The following is a 17,533-nucleotide window of genomic DNA, read 5'->3' as shown; positions in this document are numbered from 1 at the left end:
TGCATTAAAATATTAAGTGAATATTAAGATACAAAGACATTAACTAAGTCATTATGTGTTTACATTTATAAAATAAATGTGATATCATATTTTGGCGGAGAACATGAATTTACGCACTATATTTACAGTTAATAGTACTGTTTATCACTAAATTTTCGCGACACCTTATTTTCGCAAGATTGTTGTTTAGTATTTATAACGCGAAAATAAAGTTCTCTCGAAAGAAAAGTGATGTACAGTATTTTCACTATGATAATTTTAGAAGCAAACTTTTGGTCTGTTTTCTGAAAGACCGACGAGACATGTAGCTTGTTAGGCGTTTCCCAAGTCAGCAATCGTTTGTTTAGATGAATAATATGGAGTGTTAAGCAGAGCTTGTATCGAATTACATGAACATGTAAATAGAAAAGAAAAGGATTATTTAACAACATAATGATTATAATTTCAATTGTGAAAAAATGTCAAATACCCGTCTGGGAAATAATGTTCTTCTTCTTCTAAAATAAGTATTCATGCAGTATAAACAACCATTTTGTTTTGATATTTTAGGGTTACCAACACACTCACCTATTTCGGATTAACTCTAACGTCGACAAAACTAGCGGGAGATCGCTACCTAAATTTCTTCTTATCCTCTTTTGTTGAATATATTGCTGTTATTCTTGAATATATTATGCTTCGTTGGTAAGTACATGTGTAAATCGTGAATCACTTTCTTTTTAAAGTAACTTTTTTCGTAGTGTCAAACTTCAAACATATTTACTATCAAATGTTGAATGTAAGGGTGCAATTGCAAATTCTGTCATTGTATTTTAGAGTTATGTTTTAGTCAATGTCATTTCTGCATTTCTTCGACAGAAAAAATAATATCTTCAGTTTATCAAAACAAAAACAAAATAACAAACAAACATACATACTCACAAATAAAGGCGCATGGACAATTTTCTATTGACTTACATTGTGATAATCAATAAAAAGAATTCAAATAAATCATGAAAACAATGATAAAACAGTACCCTACAAGCCAGTAGCAACTGTTTCAAAAGGGGGGGGGGGGAACGTCCCAAAAAAAAATTTGACTTGCAAAATAAAACGGAAGAAAAAAACCTATTTACTGTACAAATCCTGGAATTTCCCAACTCTAAACCTTACAGGAAAAAGTGGCCCAACCAGCACCTAATGAAAATTTACTGTAGTAAAAATACCGAAATGCTATATTCACTATAACCCCCCCCCCCCCCCCCCCCCGCGTTCTATGGGCCTAACTTAAGTAAAAATTAAAAATTTACTTTCAGCCTTGGTAGAAGAAGTATTACAGTCGTTTTCCACGCCATATGTGGAGCTTCCTTAGCTTCAGCTACCTTATTGAATCACTTTGCAGGTATTCATTCCACAATATTTAATTTGAAAATTGTTTTATCAAAATGAGGATATAGTGATGAAGTGCCAAACGTATTCGCGAAAATGGCAGTAGAGGTTTCAGTTATCTCTCTTGTAAAGAGATACTTAAGGAATGAATTTAATAGTCACCAAAGTTATACTGTATAATCTGGGTTGGGGCAGTCTACGCTTTATAAACTGTTCCAACCCAGGGTTATACCAATATAACTTGGGTTGCTATTAAATTCATTCCTTTTGATTTAATTTTCCAGCACTAAGTGTAAAAAATAACACAATTTCACCTTCAAAAATGACTTCAAATAGTAAACATTTAAAAACTTCCGAGTACTAGTAACCGATTATCAAATATTGACCGATTTGACATCGCTAATATGAGTATTAACGAGCAAATTTTGTGATGTGTCTTTTGGATTCAGTGCATGTCACAATGAGTCCGGAGATCATTTATATACGAGGGTTGTCCCAGAAATACACTGTACGCGAACATTCTCAATAGCTTTTGTTTCACTAATACTATAAAGTTAAAAATTGGCATACGTGTACATCATGATCAACATTTTTTGAATAATGCATAAAAATTTTAATGAAATATCTCTATAAATAACATTTCCCTCTCAGGTAAACGAATCTTACAATTCAGTTGTCGGCGCAACACTGACGACGTCAAAACGTAGCTTGTGGCGTTTGTGAATTTGTCTGGAAATGTGCTTCTGATAAAATTCGTTTAAGCATAAATTCGGCACTGTATTTAATTTTTTTTAATTTACCAAGTAATACTTCTCAAATACGTTTGTTACCAAAAGATTGCAAAATTAATTCTTTTAATAGACAATTTCTCAATCCCGAAAATAAACCTTACTGTTCGCATTGTTTAACGACGGCCTTCACTTAGGCTTATGACGTCAAGCTCCGAACTTTCAGTTTGTTTTCATTTTTGTTGGTCTACAAAACGTCTCTTCTATTGGATAATCAGTCAAGCCATCCTTAAAACCTCTTCAACTAGGGATAAACCTGTGTCCGAGATTTATTTTTTCTGTTTTTCCATCGTTAACACCTCTTTTATCGTATGGGCAGGAGTCATACCCCACTCAAACAGTACTGTTTAATAGAGCTGATTGCATATATGCATAGGGATTTTACTGTTCGTGACGTTCTGATGCTTTGCTTGTCGCGAAGTTTAAATACTACGTCACATTGTCACCACATCAAAGGAAGTAACCGAGTGCACGTCTCTCCCACGCTAAAGTCGGTCAACGGTAATACACATGGTTGAGGCTATCTGGTACCGCTTGCAGGGTGGCTGGCAGGAGTTATCTCTCCATAAGTGCGTACGAGTTATCTCGCATTACAACGGTGATAACCATGAATTTGTACCCTTATTAAAAAGTTCCCCATCAATCGTTCTATAGAAAGGTTAATGTTTATTTAATATGTAAAACGTAATTATTAAGAAAAAGAAAGGGAGCGAGACAAATAAAGTCCTCTAATTACTGATTTGGGAGGATATAGTGCACGGAGCCCCCCTCCCCCCCAAAAAAAAAAATGTATGATGAAGTTTATTTTTTAAATTATTTAGTTATTTTATATATATATATATATATATATATATATATATATATATATATATATATATATATATATATATATATATATATATATATATATATATATTTGGATATGATTTTTATCCAACGAGTTGTGTGTGTTTTATCCCCGAGCCTTGGCGAGGGGATAAAAACACACAACGAGTTGGATAAAAGTCATATCCAACTACAAATCATGGGAGATTCTTTTTATCCCTTGTTTAATACTTCACAACCAATGTTTTACACTGTTTTATATAGGACTCCACTTTATTTTACTTCAATACGCTAACGCAAAAACCATTGTGACGTCACAACTGCACTTAACTGTGGATTATGAAAAATTTATTAAATTTTCAACAGTGAAATACTGTGATTTATTTATTGAATAAAAGTGATATTCTCTCACAGTGTGAAAGAATACCAAAAATGATATTCGCTCACAGTGTGAAAGGATATCAAAGTAAGTAAAAAATAATTTCTGGCCTGTCATAAGATAGAGATAGTAACTAAGTATCTTGATAGAGCTAAAACTGCAATTTTCTTCTAAATATGTTGCTAAAATCCATGCTATGTAATGTTTTCAGTCTGACACACAACTTCTAAGCTATGACGTCTCAACCGCTCAACTATGACGTCAAGCCTATGACACTGTGTTAAGAAAAGACAGAGGCAAAGGGAAAATCAAAGAAAATGTAATAAACAGAAAATTCAATGTTTTGTAGATGAATATGGAATTTATTTCACTCGTGAGGCAGGATTTTTTGATATTTTCACTCGTGCTTCGCACTCGTGAAAATATAAAAAAAATCCTGTCCCACTCGTGAAATAAATTCCATATTCATCTACAAAACATTGAATATCCTCTATTTATCCAATGAGTCATATCCACGGGATAAAGGGGTAAACATGGGATATATATATATATATATATATATATATATATATATATATATATATATATATATATATATATATATATATATATATATATATATATATTAAAATAAAATCCAAGATAAACAAACAAGTTCACATTTAATTATTACACTAAGCGCTTAAACAACCTATGCCACCCTAGTACTTGGGTTTTTAGAAGAAAAATTGATCAGTGAAACAGACAGAAGATTTGGAAATCAGTTTGCCCAATATATACGCTTTAATTGGAAGCGATATTTAGATGACTGTTTCATTTTCTGGAACAGATCTAATGAAGATTTACAAGAATTTCATTCTATTCTTAACAATCTACACCCGTCTATTAAATTTACGGTGGAAAAAAGCGGATTGGAACTACCTTTTTTAGATATCCTTATAATTAAGGAGGGTCGTAAAATCATAACAGATTTATACTACAAGAAAACGGATTCCCACCAATACCTTGTATTTAATTCCTGCCATCCTTCACACGTAAAACGTAACATACCTTTTAATATGGCAAGACGTGTTTGTACCATTGTCATAGATGAAACCAGAAGAAACAGCCGTCTACAGGAATTGAAAACTTTTTTACTTGGACAAAAATATCCCATTGATCTAATAGACGTCGCTATTGAAAGGGCCAAGTCAATACCAACTACAGATCTCCGGAGTTCTACTAGAGCAGGGGCCCAGGAAAACAATAAAGAAATTCCGCTTGTCGTTACACATAACCCCCGGAACCTTAATATGTATAATTCCGTAAAACAGTGTTTCCCCATTCTACAAAAATCCCAAAATCTAAAGGAATTAATTGACCTGAAGAGCATAATCTATAGCCGGCGCCAACCCCCAAACCTGAAGAAACTCCTTACAAGAGCCAAATTTTCGTCAAATGAAGACATACGCACAGTAGCCAAATGTATGGACCCCCTATGTGGAACCTGTCCTTATTTAAAAACAGGAGAGACGTTTACTTTTAAATGTGGTAAAACATTTACCGTAAATGCGAATATGTCATGCAAATCTAAAAATTTAATATACTGTATGACTTGTACTTCATGCGGGGAAAACTACATTGGACAGACCGGTAACAAACTAGCTGACCGCGTAAGAGTCCATAAACAACAAATACGGGACCCTTCTGTCAGGAATACGCCATGCAGTGAACATTTTGATTCATGTGCGAATGGAAACTTTTTAATATTTCCATTTTATAAAGTTCTAGAAAATAATGAACAATTACGGAGAGCCAAGGAAGATTACTTTGTAAAATTATTTAAACCTAAACTAAATGTAAATTGAACATTATAGCTTAAAATTAGCAGTCTATTTCATCACAATGTACATATGTAACAGCGTCTCAACTAATTCTTTATTTGTCTAAACTATTTTTTTTATTCAAATATCATCTTTTCAAGGTTTGATTATTAATGGCTCATTCTTCAACTACAAAAAACTGTCCTGAAGCACAAAATTGAAATGATAAAATTTCACTTTTCAAATTTGAGCAGAATATAGCTGAATTGGTAAACAAATTTTACTGAAATTCCAGATCGAGAGGTTTTTACTGAAAATATTTTTAAAATTTCCATCGTCTTACCTGCATTGTTGCAATGCCATACGACTTGCACAATATATGCAAATGCAGATTAAAAATATTTCTCAATTCCTCAATGCAGAAATTTCATGACTACGTAGTGTGAATGCAGGCTTCATGTATGTTGAATTATTACGTCTGTCGATGCAGGCATTGACTGACTCCAACGTCAGTCAATGCAGGCATTGGTTGACTACACAGTTAGTCAATGCAGGCATTGACCAACTACACAGTCAGTCAATGCAGGCATTGACCGACTCCAACATCAGTCAATGCAGGCATTGGCCGACTACACAGTCAGTCAATGCAGGCATTGGCCAACTACACAGTCAGTCAATGCAGGCATTGGCTGACTACACAGTCTGTCAATGCAGGCATTTGCCGACTAAACAGTCAGTCAATGCAGGCATTGGCCAACACCACAGTCAGCCAATGCAGGCATTGGCCGACTACACAGTCAGTCAATGCCTGCATTGGCCAACACCACAGTCAGCCAATGCAGGCATTGGCCAACTACCCAGTCAGCCAACGCAGGCATTGGCCAACACCACAGTCAGTCAATGCAGGCATTGGCCAACACCACAGTCAGCCAATGCAGGCATTGGCAAACTCCACAGTCGGCCAATGCAGGCATTGACCGACTACACGGCCAGTCAATACAGGCAATGACCGACTACACAGTCAGTCAATGCAGGCATTGGCCAATAGCACAGTCAGTCAATGCAGGCATTGGCCAACACCACAGTCAGCCAATGCAGGCATTGGCCAACTACACAGTCAGCCAATGCAGGCATCGACCGACTACACGGCTAGTCAATACAGGCATTGACCGACTACACAGTCAGTCAATGCAGGCATTGGCCAAAAGCACAGTCAGTCAATGCAGGCATTGGCCAATAGCACAGTCAGTCAACGCGGGCCTTGGCCAACTCCATGGACTTTCAGAGGAGGCATAAGTTGACCCCTCAGTTTCTCAATGTAGAACTTGGCTGACTTTTACAAGCTTTTTTATCAAATAAGGAATTGTGATCGTTAACAATTTTCACGTCATGGATCAGTAGAATTATGAACAATTTCAGATTCATTTGAAATAAATAAGTTAATATGCAGCCAAGTAATTTTTAATACATTAAAGAATTATGGACACAAAAAATACCTTGTGAGTGAAACTTGATTTTTTTTTTTACAGTAGTTTGATGTAAATTCATTTCATACATTAAAAGGATACCAGCATGAAAATGATCCTAACTGCTAAATGTCTACAAAGTACTGTATGTGCTTAGTACCTGATACAAGATTTCTTTCCACATTACCTAAAACATTGATCTTAAATTAAAAAAAAATAATTAAGACAAATAAAATTTAGTTGAGACTCCATTATGTTCAATTCTCTACTTTTGGCGCCCTAATGACATTTACTTGCGCCAATATAATGCTGCCTTTATGACGTCACAATAACGACGCCATAACAACCAAGTTGTATTGTTTTTATAAACTTTGTTACACTCTGAAGAGCCTCACGGCGAAAGCGCTTAAAGTAATGAACTTGTTTGTTTATCTTGAATTTTATTTTAATTTATAACCTACCTATACCGTGGAATTTTACTACAATTTCGCTATATATATATATATATATATATATATATATATATATATATATATATATATATATATATATATATATATATATATATATATATAATGACACATTTGTATAACTGCCTGAAGAGCCTAACATGGCGAAAGCGCTTGCAGAAAATATTTTGTGATTTTTTGGATTTTTATTAGGTCACCTGAGTCACTCAGGTGACCTATTGCTATCTGTTTTTGTCCGTCGTCGTGCGTCGTCCGTCGTGCGTTAACTTTTGAACATTTTTAACTTCTTCTCTAGAATCGCTCAACCAATTTCAACCAAATTTGGTATATAGCATCTATGGGTGAAGGGGAACAAAAATTATGAATTTCATGGTCCCTGGCCCCCCGGGGCCTGAGGGGTGGGGCTAAAACCACCAAAAATAATGCAATCTTTAAAAATCTTCTTCTTTACTCCCGGACATGAAGCAGTCAAACTGTTGGCATCATTGTAATAAGCATTGAGCCCTCTACCAAAATTGTGAAATTCATGGCCCCAGGGTCAGGGGTTCTGGCCCCAGGGTGGGGCTATATAGATCATATAGTGAAAGTGCATAAATTCTTTGAAAATCTTCTTCTCTGCTCCTGGGTATTAAATAAAGGAACTATGTACATAGTTATGATGAGCAAGACTGTCTCTTCCAAAATTGTGAAATTCATGGCCCCAGGGTCAGGGGTTCTGGTGTTAGGGCGGGGCTGTATTGATTATATAGTGAAAATGCATTAATTCTTTGAAAATCTTCTTCTCTGCTCCTGGGTATTAAATAAAGGAACTAAGTACATAGTTATAATGAGCAAGAGTGCCTCTTCCAAAATTGTGAAATTCATGGCCCCAGGGTCAGGGGTTCTGGCCCCAGGGTGGGGCTATATAGATCATATAGTGAAAGTGCATTAATTCTTTGAAAATCTTCTTCTTTGCTCCTGGGTATTAAATAAAGTTACCAAGTACATAGTTATGATGAGCAAGAGTGCCTCTTCCAAAATTGTGAAATTCATGGCCCCAGGGTCAGGGGTTCTGGTGTTTGGGTGGGGCTGTATTGATTATATAGTGAAAATGCATTAATTCTTTGAAAATCTTCTTCTCTGCTCCGGGGTATTAAATAAAGGAACTAAGTACATAGTTATGATGAGCAAGAGTGCCTCTTCCAAAATTGTGAAATTCATGGCCCCAGGGTCAGGGGTTCTGGTGTTAGGGCGGGGCTCTATAAATTATATAGTGAAAGTGCATTAATTCTTCGAAAATCTTCTTCTTTGCTCCTGGGTATTTAATAAAGAAACTAAGTACGTAGTTATGATGAGGAGGTGGGACTCTTCCAGAATTGTGAAAGCCATGGCCCCTGGGTCAGGGGTTCTGGTGTTAGGGCGGGGCTCTATTGATTATATAGTAAAAATGCTTTAATTTTTTGAAAATCTTCTTCTCTGCTCCTGGGTATTATTTAAACAAACTAAGTGCATGGTTATGATGCATAAGGATGCCTTTTCAAAAATTGTGAATTTCATGGCCCCAGGGTCGGGGTTCTAGTGTTAGGGTGGGGCTCTATTGATTATATAGTGAAAATGCATTGATTCTTTGAAAATCTTCTTCTCTGCTACTGGAGACTATTTAAACGCATAGGGATGCCTTTTCAAAAATTGTGAATTTCATGGCCCCTGGGTCAGGGGTTCTGGTGTTAGGGCGGGGCTCTATTGATTATATAGTAAAAATGCATTGATTCTTTGAAAAACTTCTTCTCTGCTACTGGAGATTATTTAAACAAACTAAGTGCATGATTATGATAGACAAGGATGCCTCTTCCAAAATTTTTAAATATATGGCCTCATTTTTTGGGGTTCTTGAGGAGGGGGGGGGGGGGGCTAGGGCAACAATGCTTCATCTATCAGTGTATTTAACTTCTAAATTGTTGTATTATACTCAGGTGACCGTTAAGGCCCTTGGGCCTCTTGTTTTTAATACACCCAGCAAAACTGTACCGGTTCTTCATTTTGTTTTTGAAATTACTTAAGAAATAATGTATCATTTTTAAACATCTATCGGGATATAAATATGGGTTGGTCACGAGATCAAATTCCATAAAGCCCGAGGGGCTTTATGGTAAATTTGATCTCGTACCAACCCGTATTTATATTCCGATAGATGTTTAAAAATGATACATTATTACTTATATTTACATTCATGACTTATTCATATTTTATATTTTCCTGATTATATAATCTTTAACGCGTGAAATGTTTTATTTTTCAAACTCAACGGCACGAATTTGATCCATTGATTGCGCGTCGACCCTTTATGACGTCACTGAGAAATTACGTCGAACGTTTATGACTCGAGGAACCCGTGTTTATACGGATATAGATACGCGTTGCTTTTAATAGTGTTATATAAAAGAAAACATTTGCAAATGTATATATATATATATATATATATATATATATATATATATATATATATATATATATATATATATATATATATATATATATATATATATATATATATATATATATATATATATATATAGTATTTTATGCACATATTTTTATTATTTATTTATTTATTTATTTATTTATTTTTGTAAATACATACCTTTTGTTTATCACTCGAGACTACGATGTTTTCAGTTACCTTTTGTTGTTATTCTTTTCTTTTGACAATGTTCACTCGCTTTGTCATTCTCGCAGACATATGGCACGATAACTGAACGTCTTTCTTCTTGAAATTGAAATTCTTATAAATTAAAGTAAAAAAATTAGGGAATTTTGAATCCCACTCCATGTATCGGCGAATGCCGGTATGCAAAGACTCTACATAGACCTTTTATTAAATACTTATTTACAATCTAATCAAGGGTCGAAAGGAAGTGTTTTTGAATGTCTCCAAGTTATTAACAGTTCTCTCTGTCTCTGTCTGTCTGTCTGTCTCTCTCTCTCTCTCTGATGGTAGTGAACCCCTGACTCAATCCGTGCTTGCTGTGTTCTACATTTATTCTAAATTTCAGACACTCTTTGTTAGCTTTCTAGTCATCATCTTCTAATTCACCGAAAATTTTTCTGTTTTTTTTTAATATATTTCATCCCAAATTTACACTGTGAACATAACAATGCCATGATAACCTTGTACAATTTACTAATAATGATAGCGTTTATAACATAGGTCCAACTAGTATTTCAAAACTATCCCAAAAATATAATTCGGCATCTATATGTATGCCCTCCCCCCACTCCAGATGAAAAAACTAAAAATTCTTAAACAAGTATTTAATAGTGATATTTATTTTCTTTAATGCAAAATGTGAATAGGGGAATGTTTTAACGCCGAGAATCAACATTTAATAGTTCTAAATATGTGTATAAAAGTTTAGACATACTAATTAAAGTCACCTCTATCTAAGTTTTGCGAAGATTGTCAAATCTTAGCATGCTTTTAGTTACGGTATTGTTTGACACTGTACATTCTTCAGTCCTTCTTAAGCAAGGTCTTAGATTTAAGTACCCTTTATGTTACGACACCCAGAAAATGAAACTGCCCACCTCTAACAGGTACTACATTACGTAGCCTGCAACTGTAAAATAATTACAGATATCGAGATATGATACTTCCTACCTCTAACAGGTACCAGATTACATGACAACTTACCTCTAACAGGTACCAGATTTCTAAGTTACCTACCTCTAACAGGTACCACGCAGATTTCAAAGCTATCTACTGTACCTCTAACAGGTACCAGAGTTCAAAGCTTCCTACCTCAAACAGGTACCAGATTTTAAAGCTACCTACCTCTAACAGGTGCCAGATTACAAAGCTACCTACCTCTAACAGGTACCAAATTTTAAAGCTTCCTACCTCTAACAGGTACCAGATTACAGCACCACCAACCTCCAACAGGTACCAGACTTTAAAGCTACCTACCTCTAACAGGTACCAGATTTCAAAGTTACCTAACTCTAACAGGAACCAGATTTCAAAGCTACCTACCTCTAACAGGTACCAGATTTTAAAGCTACTCACCTCTAACAGGTACCAGATTACAAAGCTACCTACCTCAAACAGGTACCAGATTTCTAAGCTACCTACCTCTAACAGGTACCAAATTTCAAAGCTACCTACCTCTAACAGGTACCAGATTTCAAAGCTACCTACCTCTAACAGGTACCAGATTACAGAACCACCTACCTCTAACAGGTACCAGATTTTAAAGCTACCTACCTCTAACAGGTACCAGATTTTAAAGCTTCCTACCTCTAACAGGTACCAGATTACAGGACCACCAACCTCCAACAGGTACCAGATTTTAAAGCTACCTACCTCTAACAGGTACCAGATTTCAAAGTTACCTACCTCTAACAGGTACCAGATTACAGGACAACCTACCTCTAACAGGTACCAGATTGCAAGACTATCTTGTTCTATTATATATATATATATATATATATATATATATATATATATATATATATATATATATATATTTTATGTATTTTTGTCGACATAATGAGCTTTCCCTTCTCGTAAATACTGTCGCGTCACAGCTAGGGTTGCTTAATGTTTTTGTAGTTTTTTTAATGTAATTGCCGTGTAAATCACACAAGCATATCTGTCAAATCCTATTTTATGCAGCGCGATTGTCAAGGTACATATTGTCGTCCTGTTCATATTGTCGCCGGCGACACAAACTACTTGTACTAATGTGACGAGTGCAAATAACATGATATTATATAAATGCATCAAAAAAGACTCTGCAGGAATCTGTCTCTCTCTCTCTCTCTCTCTGAAACTTCAATCCAATACCCGCTTTCTGTCAAAAAAGAACTTTCATCACTTTCGTCTCACTGATATATAAAAATTGTCGACCCCAAGCATCAATAACTTCAGTATATGTATAAGAATAAAGCAAAAAATAATTTCCGGATAAACATTACTATTGAACAAAAACTTTATTTCAATTTCCAAGTATATATTACAAGAAAAAAAAAGAATAGGCTGGTTTATCAGATATCAAATATCTCAAGAATTACAGTATCTTGACATATCATAGTGATGTACATAGTGTACACCAATCCTGGACCTAATTTTTCTGAACACTACATTTTCTCCCTGCTGTATTGCAAGTTATGAAAATTGTTTACTTATTTAACTGGCGTACACTTTGTCTGTCCTTCTGTCTGTATGTCTGTGTGTGTGTTTGTGTGTTAATCTATCTATCTATCTCTCTCTCTTCAAAACCTTAGTAAATATTCTTCAACACAATATATCGGCCACAAAATGTGCAAATGATATTGTCGCCGACGACAATATGTGCCGATGTGCGACTGTACATTTTGTCGTCTATTATGCAGGATGAAAAAAAGGCTCGGTACATATTGTCGCCTCAGTATGTACCGATTGTCGACAATATGTCCAGTGAGGGTAGGTACATGTTGTCACCGACGACAATATGTACAGAATGACAATATGACATTGTGACGTCACCAGGCACGTAGCAACAGGAAGGGGCAGAGGGGGCCTGGCCCCCACTTTTTTCCGAGCATAACGTTTTACTATTGAAATGTTCATATAAAGGCCGGTTGCCTCCCCCCACTTGTTGTTGTAGTAAAGTCAATTAAGAGTAATGTAGTAGTGTATGAATAAAATTTGGTACTGAAAGAACCTTAACCCCCCCCCCCCTCCGCAATAGGATTTTCGAGTTTTGTCAATTTCCTTTTTTTTTTCTTTTCAAGCTTTTTCATGTTGGTTGAATTTTTTTCTTTGGCTGCTCCCTCCCACTCCACCCCCCCCCCCCCCACTTTTAAAAACGATGCTACGTCCCCGACCGTCACAGCCCTGCCTAGCACTATATAACGCTTGACCCAGTGGCCAAGAATTTCACAAATCTTCACAAAACACCGTTACTCAATACAACTTTGCACTTTGTTTTACCCTAGATGCACAGGAGCAGAGAAAGAGATTTACTATAGGTTCACTATACATGTATAATCAAAAGAGCCACTAAATAATCAACAGAGCCACCAAATAATCAATAGAGCCCAAACCTTAATACCGGAAACCCTGATCCAGAGGCCATATATTTCACAATTTTGGAAGATGTACCCTTGCTTATCATAACTATGCACTTAGTTTGTATTATAAATACCAAGGAGTAGAGAATATTCTCACAGATGGCTTGGAGAATTTTAATGAAAGAGGGTGTTGCAGAAACTCACGATTATTCCTTAAATCGAGAAAGACATTTAAGGAAGCTCTAAACACAAAAGAAAAAGTTTTTTTGACTTTGAGAAATATTATTTATATAAAGGTTTATATACTGAGTTTATCTAGTTTATTTTCAACATAGGGTACCTGTCATATTTCTCCAGAAAAAATATTCAAAGACAATAAAGGACAAATGAACAGAAATTACTGTTGTTTACTTACACTGGGAAAATACATGCAAATAATGTTTCTAATTACTTTATCTTGGTCTAATATAATGTTAAGAATACAATAATCTACCTCGTGTCATTTACTGTAGATTTCCACGTATTCCTTTGCTCATCTAAGAGCAGATCACTCTAACTACATAAAACACCACCATAGATTTAGAACTCTTCAGTGATCTGAGCCACTAATTAACAGAATAATAGCGAAACGAAATAAGTATGAAAAAATTAAATTATTCAGGAACTAAATTGTAATACCAAAAATCATCCAATTAAATTGCTTTGTTATGTTTAATTATTATTAAAATCAATTGAAATTGTGTTTTACTAACGTTTAAATAACAGCAACAAGTAAAGGAACTGGATTATAAATGTGAAAACCATATTTTTGCTTGCTGTACTAGATTCAAATGATTTCCTTATCTGTCGCTGATATATATTTTAATTACACTCTATAATCTTGATCAATCTTTTCAAAAATTTGAAATTTCCTGTGATCTCAATTTTTCTGTATTATGGCTCTTGGCATAGTGACATGTAAGTAAAACTCTGGAACTTGTTACAGGAAGAGTAATTCACAATTTAATAAATCTTAGGTAGGTGATTCATAATCTGGTACCTATATGTGATAAATAACTTCAGGTAGCTTCATAATAAAGTGCTGCATAGAAGTATGTACATTATAATCTGGTACCTGTTAAAGGTAGGTAGCTTTGAAATCTGGTACCTGTTAGAGGTAAGTATCTTTGAAATCTGATACCTGTTAGAGGTAGGTAACTTAGAAATCTGGTACCTGTTAGAGGTAGGTAGCTTTGAAATCTGGTACCTGTTAGAGGTAGGTATCTTTGAAATCTGATACCTGTTAGAGGTAGGTAACTTAGAAATCTGGTTCCCGTTAGAGGTAGGTAGCTTTGAAATCTGGTACCTGTTAGAGGTAGGTATCTTTGAAATCTGATACCTGTTAGAGGTAGGTAACTTAGAAATCTGGTACCTGTTAGAGGTAGGTAGTCTTGTAATCTGGTACCTGTTAGAGGTAGGTAGCTTTGAAATCTGGTACATGGTAGAGGTAGGTAGCTTTGAAATCTGGTACCTGTTAGAGGTAGGTAGCTTTGAAATCCGGTACCTGTTAGAGGTAGGTTGTCCTGTAATATGGTACCTGTTAGAGGTAGGTTGTCTTGTAATATGGTACCTGTTAAAGGTAGGTAGCTTTAAAATCTGTTACCTGTTAAAGGTAGGAATATTTGAAATTTGGTACCTGTTAGAGGTAGGTTGTTCTGTAATTTGGTACCTGTTAGAGGTAGGTAGCTTTAAAATCTGGTACCTGTTGGAGGTAGGTTGTCCTGTAATTTGGTACCTGTTATAGGTAGGTAGCTTTGAAATATGGTACCTGTTGGAGGTAGGTAACTTAGATATCTGTTACCTGTTAGAGGTAGGTAGCTTTGAAATATGGTACCTGTTAGAGGTAGGTACCTTTGAAATCTGGTACATGGTAGAGGTAGGTAGCTTAGAAATCTGGTACCTGTAAGAGGTAGGTAGCTTTGAACTCTGGTACCTGTTAGAGTAGGTAGCTTTAAAATTTGGTACATGTTAGAGGTAGGTAGCTTTGAAATCTGGTACCTGTTAGAGGTAGGTAACTTAGAAATTTGGTACCTGTTGGAGGTAGGTTGTCCTGTAATTTGGTACCTGTTAGAGGTAGGTAGCTTTGAAATCTGGTACCTGTTAGAGGTAGGTAACTTAGAAATCTGGTACCTGTTGGAGGTAGGTTGTCCTGTAATTTGGTACCTGTTAGAGGTAGGTTGCTTTGAAATCTGGTACCTGTTAGAGGTAGTTATCTTTGAAATCTGGTACCTGTTAGAGGTAGGTAGCTTTGAAATATGGTACCTGTTAGAGGTAGGTAGCTTTGAAATCTGGTACATGGTAGAGGTAGGTAGCTTTGAAATCTGGTACCTGTTAGAGGTAGGTAGCTTTGAAATCCGGTACCTGCTAGAGGTAGGTTGTCCTGTAATATAGTACCTGTTAGAGGTAGGTTGTCCTGTAATATGGTACCTGTTAGAGGTAGATAGCATCATTATCTGGTTCCTGTTATAGGTAGAATGCTTTATTTTTGTATCATGTGGCGTAAATGTCTTCTCCTTTTTTGTGTTTGTTTTTTGCATATTTAGAATAAAATTACCCTCAAAATAATCCAGTTCTCGATACTTTTTTTTCTGTTTAATCTTAATGTTTTCAATAGAATGCATGAGGGGTTGATTGCTCAGCTATGTCCTATTTTCTTATAACAATCCTCTCATGTTTGGCCACATTTCCCAGAGTGCCAAATTTAGATAAACTTTAATAATAGTAGAAGCATGAGCTAAATCTGTATAATCACAAGCACTCTTTACCACCAATGTATCGAATGATAGGAAATAAACCGATATTTTTGTCTAAATGTCTCTAGTTTTTTTTATATGCATTTGATACTGTTTAATGGTGCCAAAGCATTAAAAAAAAGAAATGAAATGAAGAATTATTCACTGAAAAATATTGAGCTGTAAGAATGAAAAGTTTTTTGCTTGCAGCAGCAAAAATCCATAAATTCTAAAATAGGAATATTATACAGAAAATTATACCGTTAAACTATGAGCATTCTTTTTTTCTTTTTTTTTTTTTTTTGTAATGCTATTTATATCAAGACGCATCCCGTTCATAAAATTGCATATCTTGCATCAGGCGGGTTTCTCTCTCTCTCCGTGTGTGTAGGGAGGTGTGTGTGTGTGTGTGGGGGGGGGGGGGTAGATATTTATTGGTCTGGGAATCGCGGCTCTCCATTGATCCAGGGTTGTGCTCTCTAGGCAATATTAATTAAAAAGTTTGGGGGCAAAACCAAAGAGAAATTCCTTTAGAAGCCAAAATATATGAATTAAATACATTGTAAATAAATAAATAAATACAACAATTAAATATTTAAGTAAATAAACTTCGTCATTCATATGTTGGGGGGGGGGGGTCACAGCTCTGTTAAACACCTTTGTTTCCATTTTATTATCATTAATGTTAAAATTATTGTGACGATTTTATAATCATTAATGTTAAAATTATTGTGACGATTTTATAATCATTAATGTTAAAATTATTGTGACGACCCACCCCTTCCCCCTTACCACCCCCAAGTTCGCAAGATCTTAAGATCAGCAATTAGAAAACATAAATTTCTCTCTCTCTCTCTTAATTATTACGTTTTACATATTAAATACACATTAATCTTTCTACAGAACGATTGATGTGGAACTTTTTAATAAGGGTACAAATTCATGGTTATCACCGTTCTAATGCGAGATAACTCGTACGCACTTATGGAGAGATAACTCCTGCCAGCCATCCCTGCAAGCGGTACCAGATAGCCTCAACCAATACACATCGCCGACGATTAACGGGTTCATAAAAGGGGACAGATAGTCCAGCCGTCCTTTTATCGAATATTTCCTGCACAATTAGTATCTTAAATAATGAAATAGAGTACTTATAGGTAATTATTTAATTCTATAACAAATTTGCACTTTTTCAATCTGTCATATGAAAAGTAGTGCATGATTCATTGATTACTGGATTTTACGTATCAATCCAGGTTATTCTTTGATTGTAGCATTTTATCCCAAATCACTGCTGAAAAGTAGAGTTAAATAAGTTTTGAGAGAGATATTCAAGAAGAGATGGAGTTAATATAATTAACTGGGCGTGCTTGATTTAGCATCTATAGATCTAATGTACTGTAAGAATGCATAGAATAACGAACATTTCTGCCGAGAAGGGAAATTGTATTCATAATTGTCAATATTTATATATTTTTGTCAAAATGCTAAAAAAAAACAAAAAACAAAATAAAACAAATCATGTACATGTCCCTATCTTTCCTTACAAACGCGTGCATTATCATTTCTTTCTTTCTCTCTTTCTTTTTTTTTTTACGTATAACGAAATGTTTTAGTACTTCACTCTATTATCA

At 35.1% G+C, this 17,533-nt stretch overlaps 1 protein-coding gene across 1 annotated transcript in view; it reads left to right on the top strand.

Moving 5' to 3' along the window:
* LOC133182326 (organic cation transporter protein-like) overlaps positions 1-17,533 on the top strand; it is a 54,800-nt gene that overhangs the window by 6,236 nt on the left and 31,031 nt on the right. Inside the window, exons 7-8 of the mRNA XM_061317128.1 lie at positions 550-684; positions 1,296-1,381. Coding sequence (XP_061173112.1) covers positions 550-684; positions 1,296-1,381 — 221 coding nt within the window. The remainder of the gene's footprint in view (positions 1-549; positions 685-1,295; positions 1,382-17,533) is intronic.

This window comes from Saccostrea echinata, unplaced genomic scaffold (assembly GCF_033153115.1).
Source record: "Saccostrea echinata isolate AGI-Se365-2 ecotype Australia unplaced genomic scaffold, CSIRO_AGI_Sech_v1 ptg000009l, whole genome shotgun sequence".
Lineage (NCBI taxonomy): Eukaryota > Metazoa > Mollusca > Bivalvia > Ostreida > Ostreidae > Saccostrea > Saccostrea echinata.
Note: the sequence above shows the minus strand (reverse complement) of the source record. Positions and strands in the feature narration are given on the sequence as shown.